Source organism: Apodemus sylvaticus, chromosome 4, assembly GCF_947179515.1.
Source record: "Apodemus sylvaticus chromosome 4, mApoSyl1.1, whole genome shotgun sequence".
Lineage (NCBI taxonomy): Eukaryota > Metazoa > Chordata > Mammalia > Rodentia > Muridae > Apodemus > Apodemus sylvaticus.
In genome coordinates, this window is record NC_067475.1 from 84,257,665 (window position 1) to 84,271,656 (window position 13,992).

General features: G+C 42.0%; 1 protein-coding gene across 1 annotated transcript in view; it reads right to left on the minus strand.

Annotated features, from left to right (window-relative positions):
- Positions 1-451: 451 nt before the first annotated feature.
- Positions 452-13,992, minus strand: part of Dchs2 (dachsous cadherin-related 2) — a 222,381-nt gene continuing 208,840 nt past the window's right edge. The window contains exons 18-20 of the mRNA XM_052180297.1: positions 12,652-12,938; positions 8,151-8,283; positions 452-6,139 (exon numbers count right to left, since the gene is read on the minus strand). Coding sequence (XP_052036257.1) covers positions 3,531-6,139; positions 8,151-8,283; positions 12,652-12,938 — 3,029 coding nt within the window. The 3' untranslated portion in view covers positions 452-3,530. The remainder of the gene's footprint in view (positions 6,140-8,150; positions 8,284-12,651; positions 12,939-13,992) is intronic.

The following is a 13,992-nucleotide window of genomic DNA, read 5'->3' on the forward strand; positions in this document are numbered from 1 at the left end:
CATCAAATAGCCAAGTGCTAAGTTTATAGGAAAAATGTATAGTTTGATATTCTAGCCATTCCATCCTGGACCTTTCCCAGGTTGCCATGATTCTGTTTCTAATTGACACTTTTCTTTTACCTACACAGAATCACAATAATTCATATCACTAAAAAAATTGAATTTTTGAGGACAATTGGCCTCTGTCCTGTGTTATACGCTATGCTTTGAGCATTGTGCAAATGTAATACTTGACGATGCAATCAAGCGGCTCCTTTTCCTTGACTATGTGTAAAGCCCACTATTCAGCTCTGTGGAATTCTAAGGACAAATGCAGAGGGAAGCAACCTCATCCTAATTACACTACTGATTCTTTCTGGAATCCACCCACAGTGTGCTTGTCTGTAAGAGAGGGTTGCAAAGAAAAAATAAATGAGAGACATCATATAAAATGCATTTCAGTTCATTTTAATTTAGCATTGGTTTATAATTTAATCGATCATAAGGAGGGGAAGGAAAGAGGTTCCTCAAAAGGTGGCCTCATGAAGGACAGACAGGTCACTCAGTGAACACTTCACTGAGTCAACACATCAGCACTGTTTGGCATGAGCTCGTGCCCTTCTGATTTCCTGCATCTATCTGCTTATGTCCTCTACTTCCTTTCAGACCTAAGCCTCTACTTTGTTCTCCATTTCCCAATGCTTGGCTCCCCCATCCTTCTTCCTTCCCTCCATGACTAACATGAGCAGAAGCCAATGCTGGGACACCTGGCTTAGGTCCTAAGCTAAGATTCTCCAACTCCAGCCATCCCAGAACTCCTCTGGCAGAAGGATTTTCCATTCCATCCCTCTCTGCACAAACAACCTGCTGGAAGCTCCTAGGATCAAGTAAAATATACTGTGAAGATACCTTGATAAGCTTAACTGGAAATCTCCCCTGGCCATGCTCCCTTCCACATTTCTTTCCTTTGAAACAGCAACATCTTGGATCCTTAGTCAGAACGTGCTCTTTCTAGCTTAGAGTTCAGGTACATGCACAATGTCAAAAATAAAACACAAGCAACAGCGCTGTAGGCTGTGAGCTGATAGTTAATTTTCACCCCTGTAACTTCTAGAGAAATGTATGGAGAATGTCGAGGATAAAGGTGTGGAAACGTCCCTCGGCTGGATATCTAACTTGGGCTCCACAGGCAAGCCTGAGAGCTGCCAGTAGTGGATAACACATTTCAATATTTTTAAAAACAGTGAAATGAGCAATTCCCTAAAGATACAGCATTTCCCCCTATATTTGCCCAGGAATCCGTTTTGGAAGCTGATCCAATGATTACTACTGGGACGCAGAATTTTGACATCCATTTGGTACTGATTTACACCAGGATTTTTAAGGCTGCCAACAAGAAAGTCCAGAATTTCAGGCAGCCAAAAATTCCACAAGAGACAACTGTCTTTTATTTTATAGCTTATGAATTTGGGGCTTAATATGATTTTCCACTAACAAGTTCTGTACCCCCTCCCGAGTGCCAAAGCTGGTGTAGAGATCAGCAAAGTAACACGGAACAGATGATGTGGCTTAATATTCAACTTGAAGGAAGACAGTTGAAATTATATTGTTTACTTAAGAAAAAACACTCTGGTTTAAAGGGCTGACACGTGATTTATTATGAGCACTTAACCAGCGTCCTCACATCTCGCCTTCCACTCAACTTGTGGCAGGTCTTTGATGGTGCTGCAGTGCTGGGGGTGCTAGTAATAAAGTCATCAATAAAAGATCTGCTAAATATTGGTAAGGAGCTCTAAATGTGTATTGTCTTCTGTTGCTTATGAACTAGTGAGGAAAAAAGCTCACAGAATCATGTTCAGTAATAAATCAAAGACAAATGGCTTAGGAGAGAATGAGAGGAACAAGTCCCTTTCCAAAGCCTAAGTAAATGAAAAATCCACCTAAAAACAAGGTATTTGTGGTGAACACAAATAATCCTGCTGCAAAGTATGGAATTAGGGAAAGAAGACACCAAGGAGCCTTCCCTCCCACCAACGCTCTGCGTTGAGAAGAGTCGAGAGACAACTCTTACTGGCACAGTGAAATAATTATGCATTTTCCCTTTTACAAAAGTCAATGCATTTCTTCTTCAGATGCTCTGAAGCTAAGGTGGGACAGGAATCAGTGCTGTGACATTAAAATAGCCCACATGTAGATGACCTTCCCTAAAATCAAAGCTTATCCAAAATCCTTCATGTCTATCACACTACTTACAAATGAGGGCTTAAACACATGCTCTCAGTCTGAATCAACAAGAGGATATAGTCAGAAATTCTTTCAGTATAAGGAGTCATCAAATTACTGCCCTACTAAACTTGATATCAAACTGCACCTGCAATGTTTTTAAGTGAAGAGAAATTATTTCATGGAATTCCACGGGTGGGACACATGGAGGGGGAGTGGATTAAAAGAGCCACTTACAGAGCAGAAGCCTGTCTGATCAACTGAGAAAAATACCCAAATGCATTAAATATTTCACAGTGGGATTCCTAGAAGGTGATCCTAAATCCTGGCTGTGGTCTCCATGCCCCCTCGCCAGGAAGATGACTGGTTGATCATCATCTTCAGGATACAAACATCCTCTTGATGCGGTAAAGTGTCTCTGATGCCCACTTGGTTCATCAGAGAGAAGGCTGCAGCACTTCAAGTGAGCACCAGACACTGTGACTGTGTTTCTGAACAGGAACTGTGTAAAGAAGTCTTTACACCTCATTGTGAAACTGTTCCAAGCAAGGACAGAGTACAGAAGAACAGTGAATGGAAGGGAGACTTCTGACACCCACCCATAACTTTAATAGTAGAAACTTTCATATATATATATAAAAGAAAAACTTCATTTAAAAATATACTGCTAAAATAGTCTATGAAATTTATAATTAGCTAGTAACATAATTTTATCTACACACACTTTAAAAATGGACATTGAGTAGATAGATTATTTCGTACCCAAAGTTACTATACCTAGAAGAAAATAAAATGAAGTGATTTCTATAAATTAATCTTCAAAGGTTATTTAATCTGAACGGAGCACCAGAGGGGTCATCATTTCTAGCGAAGGCAGCAGTAACATGTTAGTATCATGCTTAGCTGCCTAAGCACTCTCCTGTTCGTCTCAGCCTTACATCAAGAACACGCTCTCTGCTTCATTCAATCAAGAATGCATTTTTGGCTATATTACCACAGTGTCGTGAAAAATTCCAGTCATAATTTCTGATGATTATTCAAATCAAACACTTTAAACATCAAAGAAACAGGAATGACAAAACATACCAGTTAATGTCCACACACACAAATCCTGAGAGTAACCTAAAACATCTAGACAAGGAAATAACTTCTCATTAAGGCTGGAAGAGTTTTGAGAAACTGAAATGGGCAATTTAAAAAAAAACAAAACCGCTGGCTGTGTGCGATCCTCTGCTGTTGGGTGAGAGCGAACCCATCCTGGACTCGCTGGCGTCTTTTCACGTCTGAGCTGAGAGCTGGGTGAGCAGGTGGTGAGCACCACAGTCAGTCTATACTTGATCATCATCAGCTTTCCCGGCCTGGCATGTGCCATGTATACGTGTTCCTATAGGTCCTCCATCTGGCAGCGCTGGCGACCTGGCAGGGGTCTGCATTGTCAGGAGGGAAAGAGACGGAGAGAAGTTGGGAGTCATGACTTCTGGTAGAGACCCGCCATGGTAGGGAAGGGGAGACCGGGGGAATTTCGGAAGAGTCTGGCCCAGGGCGGTGGCTGGCATTCGTGGGGGAACTGCCTTAATCCCAGGCTGCGCGACTGCTGTTATCAAAGGGGGTGGGAAAACAAAAGATGTGTCTTTTGGAATGCCAGGCACCTGCAAATGTTCATCCTTTAGTCTGGCAATATCATTAAACACTGAGGCAAGATGCTGGAACTTGGGTTCCCAGCTGAGGAAGTAATCGCAGGCATAGCTGCCTCTGACATCATCATCAGAGGTCCTCTGAGCGGAAGGAGTTGCACACCCTCCTTCCTGATTGCCTGAAGTGAAGGACTCTTTCCTGCTCTCAGCCACGACACCCTCTGTGGCCTCTCTTCTCGGGGATAAGGCATTATTTTGAACATAGATTGCGTCACAGCCTTCCCCTCCAACTCCTTCCTCAAACATGTGGCTGGCTTCCATTACCTCAGAACTAGTCATCACATCTGTCTCTCCTGACAGGCAAGAAAGCTGGTCAGAGTCCCTAGGGATGCCCGAGTCTGGCACCCTGGAACCCCGGTCACTCAGGGCAGAATCTGAGTCCTTTCTATAAGGATTCTCATTGATCCTCTGGATTTCTTTATCTTCTGCGGTTTCTCCATCCACTGAGCAGTGGCCGCTGCAGTTTGAGTGCCTGAATAGGTGGGTAATGTCCTTCTCCATGGCACTCATTAAGTTCAACCATTCAGCAGGCAGGGCTCCACCAGGCCCTGCCACGACCCTGTGCTCTGCGGTCTCCTGGCCAGCCTTGAGCTCACTTGCAGCCTCAGTCAATTTGGGATCAGCATCTGGGGATGATGGCGTCTTCTCCTCATAGCTGTGTAGTGGGTCTTTTTGCTTGTGCCTTAAAATCAGTACAATTAGAGTGCAGACAAGTGAGAGGAACACTAACAAGGAGACTACAAGGCTGATGGAGAAACTGTGAACCAAGACTGTTCTATGGTGTCCTTCCGCCGGCAAAGAGACATTCACAAACACACTACAGGATGTGGACTTGGAGCCGGGCTTGGGGCTGTGAGCAATTATTTTCACTTCCAGAATGTCTTCTTTGTTGAGTTGACTGCCTATTAGGAGAGGAGCTCTAACCCAGTAAATGTAGCCATTCGTTTTGTTCACTGAGAAGACAGAGGATGGAGTTCTAAGAGAGTAAAGCACCACCCCATCCACACCAGCGTCTGCGTCTGAGGCCTCTACTCTGCCAATCAGCTGTTGTCCTTGACCCTTCTCAGGGAGACTGAAAAAATATTGATCTTGAGTAAAAATGGGTTCAAACTCATCAATCCCTTCAACTTCCACCCAAACCTCCAAGGAAGCTGAGGCACCACCTCTGTCTTTGGCCTGAACCAGGAGGCAGTACTCACTAACACTTTCATAGTCAAGCATTTGCTCAGTGTGAATGTCCCCTGTCAAAGGATCAATGACAAAGAGATCCTGATAAGGATGTATCCCGTGTGTGACAAGGCAAGGTGACAAAATAGAGTAAGTCACTTCTCCATAAGGCCCAGCATCAAAATCCAGAGCATGCACAGAACATATGCTGGAGAGAGGGGGCAGGTTTTCAGGAGTGACACAGGCCAAGGTAGAGGACAGAAACTGAGGTGAATGGTCATTGTCGTCTAACACACTGATATGCACAGCAGCAAAAGAGACGTGCTTCTCCTCTTCGTCTGTAGCTTGGATGGTTAAAGTGAATGCTATTGTTTCCTCATAGTCCAGAGGTTTCACCAAATAAAGAACCCCAGTTCTGTCGTCTAAGTAAAAATGTTCTTTTTCATTTCCAGAGATTATGCCATAGATGATTTCTGCGTGTGCCCCTGTGTCACGGTCGTCTGCTGACACCATGGTGATGTGACTCCCTACTGGGGTGCTTTCCTTGACATGGGCGTGGTACCGCCGACTGCTGAAGGTGGGTGCGTTGTCATTGATATCAAGAACTTCTATGGCTATGACACTTGTGGAATTCAGTGGAGGGCAGCCGTGGTCAGATGCGAGAATGACGAGTATGTGGCTGGCAGCAGCTTCTCTGTCCAGAGCGTGAAGCAACACAAGAGCACCACTCTGCTGCCGGGGGTCTTCTGAACCCAGGAGGCTGGTTTCGATGTGGAAGTAGTTGTGTGAGTTGCCGCTGATGATAGAATACTCGGTGTGCGTGTTTTCCAAAGAGTAGTCACGGTCGATAGTTGAAAACGTCAGGAGGGTGCTCCCGATGGGGGCATCTTCACTCAAGCTAAGATTATAGCAGCCCGCTGCAAACTCGGGGGCATAGCTGTTCACATCTTGTATTTCTACCTCCACTAATGTAAGAGCCGTCAAGGAGGGAATTCCACCATCACTGGCTTCAACGAGAAACCAAAGTGTTGGTATTTTTTCCGGAAGTGACACAGTATCGGTAGTAAATATGGTGCCTGAAAAAGAAGACAGTGTCAATGCTGTGAACTAAATGTTGGTGATCTGTATAGCTAGCAAAGGCTTACTAAATATGCAAATATGCTTTGCTCTTTGCTAGGATGGTTTAAGTTACAGCCAACAAGAAGTCCAAATAAGTTTCAAAATTATTATATTTATACAAAAGCTTCAGAAATAATCTTCAGTTTCCATTTACACATGTTGCCTAAGTCTTTCTTTGCTATATTTTTTCCTGAATTTTATTTTTTTATGTAAGTTATTTCATTATTATTTTTAAAAGAAAGTACACTCTTGTCTTATATAGACTTATTTTATTCCATTATCTGTAAGCATATATACAGAGATGATCTATTATAAGATAACTATTCTGAGCGGGGCACTGGAGTACATGCCGATCATCCTAGCATTTGGGAGGTTGAGGCAAGAAGACTGAAAGTTAGGTACCACACTGGGATGTGCAACGAGACTCTGTCTCAAATAAAAATTAAATGACAGATATTAAAGCACTCAAGTGATAGAGCATGTGTGGCTGGCACCTCCCTCACACACACACACACACACACACACACACACACACACACGAGAGAGAGAGAGAGAGAGAGAGAGAGAGAGAGAGAGAGAGAGAGAGAGAGAGGGGGCTTTACTCTGGAAATCACTCTATCCAAATAAAAGTGGCAAAAATGAGAATGTGCAGTGTTTAATTACAGAGATAAGCTCATGAGTTTAATTCAGCAAGTGGCGTCTTTTTCCTTAATGATAAGCTTATTGTGATAAGCATGGACATATATGTCTTTTACAAGTATGTAGACAATGGCCTTGTTATTAAAGAGTTTTAAGTGTGGTCACTAAAAAATAAATGCTGAACCACTGGTGAGGTTTAACTATCACATTTCAATTACAGCCCCACCATGAACTAGACTGACTAAAATATTCTAATCAACACTGAGGCAATGTTTCCATACCATGCCTATCACGCAAAGTACTGCTAAGACTTAAGTACTCGGGGCCCTGAATTTCACATACTGTCATTAGATGATGCAGGACAGGAGTTGCCAGTGTCTGGAATCCTGAGACGAGAAGAAAAGGTTGAAAGACAAAGTCATGAAGGGCGGCGAAGCTCCAGACACACACAGTTAAGGCACACACCTGCCAGTTGTGTGGTGTTTCTTATTTCTCTCATTACGAGCACCCAGTGAGTCGTCTTCTTATACTGGGGACCTAAAGTTGTCTTTCAGATAATTCTACAATTAATTTTAAACTTCTCTCTCTCTTGAAAATGGTGCTCTGATGGGCAGAGGCAGTATGATGGCAGGGCCCTATTGTTTTCTAGAGAGAGTCCTGCTAGGACACTGTGTGGCCAGTCATCCCTCTTTATTAAGCTCAGCATCAACATTTATTTCCGATTAATGTCCCTTGTACTCAGTTGAAGTGTTTAAGTGAGCAGTTGCTTGTCTGGGTACATTACACACCATAGTTGTCCTAACAAAAATACAAAGGGCCTGGGAGATGGCACATAAAGCAGAACCATGCATTGCTATGCCATGGCTTCTAGTTGACAGAAATGGAAACTGAAGTGTTTTCCCCTTTTGATTATTCTTGTCTTTATTGAAAGTATGGCACTATTACTTTTTTTTCCCTTTGCACTAAGCTGACACTCTAATCATATGAAATCCTGAAAAATGAGCTGGTCTTTTTGACATTATTTTGATTCTTGTTGAGACACAGAACAGCTAAACTCTGTTGGTTGGACACATGAACTCGGGCATCAGTATATTAGGGAGAACATGTTTGCACTTCTTAGTGTTGAATAGCATTTGACCAATACCCCTTGCTGTCTGGCCACTGAGATGTTAAAGATGTACTACTGCCATTTTCTACTTTAGATAAGTTAGAAAGCAATGCCTATAACTGCAAGGAGGAGGGCAAAGGTCTATGCTAGGAGCATTCAAAGCTGATGAGTCCATGTTTTTGCACCATAACCTGTGATATACTACAGCCAGTGTAACTCACCATTCCTGGGGTCAATGGCCAATCCCTCAGGAGGGGAAAGGATCCTGTAAGAAATGTTTCCACTGCTTTCTAAGTCTGTGGCAGACAGGGTCAGCACCAAGTACCCTCCAGGTATGAGTTCAGGAACCTGAGCCTGAGGATAAAAGAGGAAAAAGGCATCATGCTGTCAAATAAGTAATTTTCAGGAGCACAGGCAGAGCCTGTCACCATCATTAATTTTGACCAAGAAACTACCTAGTCTGCTTTGGTAGGCCTTGTAGTACCTGAAATGAATATGGCCACCTTAGGCTCATAGGGAATGGCACTATTGGGGGGAGTGGCCTTATAGGAGTAGGTGTGGCCTTGTTGGAGGAAGTGTATGGTTGGGAGTGGACTGTGGGTTTCAGAAGCTCAAGCCTGGCCCACTATCTCTTCTGCTATGTATTGATCCATGTGTAGAATTCTTGGCTCCATCTCCAGCCTCATATCTACCTGTGCTATGAACCTGTAGGCCAGCTCTAACTAAAATTTGTTCCTTTACAAAAATTGTTGTGGTCATGGCATTTCTTCATAGCAATAAAACTCAACTAAGAGAGAAGTTCGTGCCAGAGACTGGGGTATCACTGTGATGGGCCTGACTGTGCTTTTGTTTGGTGGAGTGTGGACTTTGGAACTTTTGAGTTAGAAAAGCAGTTGAATGGTTTAAGCAGAGATTAATGGGACATACCAGTAGGAGCATGGAAGACAATGGTCCTGAGGGTGATTTGAACCGTGGGTACCCGACTCAAGAGGTTTCAGAGAAAAGGAGTATTGGTGTGTGGCCTAGAAACCATTCTTATGATATTTTGGTGAAGAATGTGGCTGCTTTCTGCCTTTGTCCAAAAAAATTCAGCTGAGGTTAAACTGAAGAGATATGGATTAACAGCTTTAACAGAGGAGATTTTAAAACAGCTTAGTGTTATATAGTTATTAGTGGCCAGTCCTATGCAGATCTAAAACAAGCAAGCTGAAAAGGAAAAAAAAAATAAAAATGTACAGTTTGAGGAGAAAAGAAGCACTAGGAATAGTATACAGATTAAAGAAATTGGAATTAGCTAATTGGAATAAAGAAAGTGGTGACCCCAGAACAAGGCACCTACCCAGCTCAGCTTCCAACTTGGACAAAGGAATTTAAGAAGAAAAGCTCAGAGCCAGACATGGTGGCTCACAGCATTAATCCCAGCATTCTGGAGACAGAAGCAGGTGGATCTCTGAGTTTGAGAACAGCCTAGTCTACAGATCAAATTCCAGAACAGCCAAACGAAGACACAGGAAACCACCATGGAAAACAAAAGGTGATGACAATGTATTTGAACAAAGAGGCCATGTTCATGCCCTAGCAAACAGTACAATGTGGCAGCATCAGCCACATGGTTTTGGTTTTGAAGTCAAGGGTACAAGAAAGGGGTGTGGAATCTTCCTCTGCAACTAAGGAAAGCCACTGAGATCAGGCATGTAGGGTTGCTTCATCAGAGATGCATGAAGCTGTGATGGTGAAGCCTGGAGATGCCAAGATGTTGGAGATGGCAGAGTCATGACACCATCAAGAGGACAAACCGGCCACCAACAAATTGGGAAAAGATCTTCACCAATCCTACATCAGATAGAGGGCTAATATCCAATATATATAAAGAACTCAAGAAGTTAGACTCCAGAAAACCAAACAACCCTATTAAAAAATGGGGTACAGAGTTAAACAAAAAATTCTCACCTGAAGAACTTCGGATGGTGGAGAAGCATCTTAAAAAATGCTCAACTTCATTAGTCATTAGGGAAATGCAAATCAAAACAACCCTGAGATTTCACTTTACACCAGTCAGAATGGCTAAGATTAAAAATTCAGGAGACAGCAGGTGTTGGAGAGGGTGTGGAGAAAGAGGAACACTCCTCCACTGCTGGTGGGGCTGCAAATTGGTACAACCACTCTGGAAATCAGTCTGGCGGTTCCTCCGAAAACTGGGCACCTTACTTCCAGAAGATCCTGCTATACCACTCCTGGGCATATACCCAGAGGATTCCCCACCATGTAATAAGGATACATGTTCTACTATGTTCATAGCAGCCCTATTTATAATTGCCAGATGCTGGAAAGAACCCAGGTATCCCTCAACAGAAGAGTGGATGCAAAAAATGTGGTATAGCTACACAATGGAGTACTATTCAGCCATTAGAAACAATGAATTCATGAAATTCTTAGGCAAATGGATGGAGCTAGAGAACATCATACTAAGTGAGGTAACCCAGACTTAAAAGGTGAATCATGGTATGCACTCACTAATAAGTGGATATTAACCTAGAAAACTGGAATACCAAAAGATAATCCACACATCAAATGAGGTACAAGAAGAAAGGAAAAATGGCCCCTTGTTCTGGAAAGACTCAGTGAAGCAGTATTCAGCAAAACCATAACGGGGAAGTGGGAAGGGGTGGGTGGGAGGACAGGGGGAAAGAAGGGGGCTTACGGGACTTTCGGGGAGTGGGGGGGCTAGAAATGGGGAAATCATTTGAAATGTAAATAAAAAATATATTGAATAAAAAATTTAAACAAAAAGAGAGAGAGAGAGAGAGAGAGAGAGAGAGAGAGAGAGAGAGAGAGAGAGAGAAAGCTACTAACAGAGTGGTACCTGCTCAAGAGAGCGAAGTGTGATGTAATCAACAAAGCTGAAAGGAGTTGGAGATCTGAAAAGTGACATCAGACATAATGATACAGAGTCTGGCATTTGCACAGCTGGTTTTCAGTCTTGTTTCAGTCTAGTATGTCCTCTCTATGATCCCTTTCCCCTCTTTTGGAATGATAATGAGAAACTATATATCATGTGATACTATATGTTGGAAGCATGTGATCTGCTTTCTTAATTTGATTTTTATAGGAAATTACAGTTGAGAGATTCCCATGAGTCTCAGAAGAGACTTTAGACTTTGGAATTTTACATGGCGCTGAGACTGATAGACTGTGGATATTTTTTGAAGTTGGACTCAAGCACTTTTGCATTATGGTAGGGCTACAAGTCTATAGAGCCAGGCAATGGAATGTGGTGGTTTGGATGATGGTGGCCAAAATAGGCTCATAGAAAGTGACACTATGGGGAGGGGTGGCCTTGCTGGCATCTGCATGGCCTTGTTGAAGGAGGTGTGCCACTCGGGATGGGTGTGGGCTTTCCGAAACCCAAGCCTGGCCCACTGTCACTCTCTCCTTCTGCTGTTTGCTGCTCCAGAGGTAGAACTCTCGACTCCTTTCCCAGCGCCGTGTCCAGTTGTCATGTTTCCTGCCATGGCATTAATGGACTAAACCTCTGAACCTGAAGGACCAGCCCAAGTTAAATATTTTCTTTTATAAAGGTTATGAACATGGTCTCCCTTCACAGCAATAAAATCCTGAGGGAGACAGACATGCTGATGTTTAGCATTGATAAACTGAAATGTTAGCGGTCCCTGGATCTAGAAAACAGTTTTAATGTTATTCAATCTTGGTTTTTACTATTAAGCATTTTCTTTCTAGATATATCTGAATGACAGAAGGTAGTGTAGTGGCTAATTTTATGGCAAAGGTATTAATTACATCACTCAAGTGAGGGAGGCTTCATGGAGAATTGTTACTTCAATTAAATTCTCATGTTAATCATCTTACATTTCTTCCATTGGAGAGTATTGGGATTCATTTAGGAGACCTCAGTAGACTGTGGTCACTGTCCTGATTTCTGTAAACTTATACTCTGTCTTAAAATCTAAATTCTGCACTTTCAAGATCTGCTCATGATCTGTTTATGTGAAATGTTAATCCAAGTCTTCCAAAAAAAAAAAAAAAAAGAATCTGTCCAAAACATTGTCAGGTAATGTGGCAATGCACACTAGTTCATCTTTCCTGTGGTCTTGCAAATACTGTACAATTTTCAATTGTTGTGACCTGAACTACAACTCTACACACATATATGTGTGTGCATGCGCAAATACACACACACACACACACACACACACACACACACACACACACACACACACGAGAAAATACAAAGATCTGATGGCCCCCATATTCAGCAAACATAACTAAATGAGCCTCATAATTCCAGATGACTTCTGGTCCACAATATGATAGACAAGACTGCAGCATTAACTCAGGATGAACAACAGTGAATGCGGATAACTTAGACCAGTGATGTCAACTATCACTGACAGAGGACTGACTTCACTCACCACTGTTATTTATTTTATTTTAAGTATATAGACATTTTTCCTATCTGTCTGTCTGTCTGTCGGTCTGTCTGTGTCTCAGGTACATGTCTGATGTCTGTGAAAGCTAGAAAAGGGTAGCATATCCCATGGATCTGGAGTTACAGATGGCTGTGAATTCCCATGTGGGTGCTGGGAATCAAAACAGACCCTCTAGAAGAGCCACTAGGAAAATTTACTTCTTAGCCATCTGTAGCCTCACTCCTTGTTCTTTCTAGTTGTTTGCTTGTTTGCTGGTTTGTTTTTATCTCTTTACCTGATAGAAATCTTGAGTAAAAACTGGTGGGTTATCGTTGACATCCAGCACACGGATGATGAGGGAACCCTCTGTGTGGTGCACTGAATCAGATACTCGGACCATCAGCTCATATTCAGTAACTTCTTCAAAATCCAGTGTTTGCACCAGCACCACCACTCCAGTGTCCTGACTGATGGCGAACTTGGCTCCAGAATTGCTTTCTTTGACAAGACTGAAGGTGAAAGCTGGATTCAGATCCGCATCATGGACGGATACCCGAGCCACAATTACACCAGGCAAAGAATCTGCAATCATCATGACCAATGTCAGCTCCCATTAAAACTCATCATCAGAAAACATTTCTTCAATTGTTCAGCCCAAGTATTTTCATTTTAAATCTAAAATGATTTTCTTTTTTCTGGCATGATTTCTCATCTAAAGCTCATTTGGGGCTAAATCAGAACACAGAAGAATTTATAAGTGAAAATCTACCACAGAGTAGAAAATTGAGGCAGTAGGCTATACTCCAGTTTTATATTACAGTTTTCCACCATATGCTTACAATACAGCTCCAGAATCAAAAATCACCCTGGGTATTCTCCTACAGTTATAGTTTGTATGTCTGAGCAGAGACTTACAGAGGTATAGAGGAGACAAGGGACATTACTAAACATATAATACAAATAATTAACTTTGAAAACAGGTAAGAACTGAAAGAAGATATTTGTGTATAGAAGACATAAGATTTAGTACTTAACTGCTTAGTATTTAATTTCATAAAATTATTTCTTTGATAGTGACACAGACTTTGCTTGCCTCTTTTAAATTTGTTTCTCAAAACTAAAATTATGGGAAAACAAAATGTAGACAATGCTAGTGAGAAAAGAAAATCTCTAATTTTACTCATCAGAAAAAAGCATCATAGAACAAATGACATGCTCAGTGTCTCCTATGGCCTTTTCCTAACCTACCTGTGAAAGGAAAATGATTTCTAAGAGTCTAGTATGGTGTCAGTGGAAAGTATCTCCCGAGATATTCAGAATTATTTTATTGTATATGGAATTTGTAATTTTCAGTCTTCAAGGCTGGGGAGGAATTCGTGGTGAATGCCAACCACACTTTACCCCATTCAATAGATTTTGACTTATGCACTCTGCTCTTGTGATATATTCACACCAGTTGCATTGATATATTTTTGTACCAATTCACATGCTTAGAAATACCAGTCTATCAAAGCAAATGAAAATATTGAAAGTGAGAGATAAACCTGAAGTATGTTTTGTTTATAGAGTAACAGTAACAGGCATCCTCATGTGCAGAGATTTCTATGGAAGGAGTTGGTATAACTTGTTTGGAAAG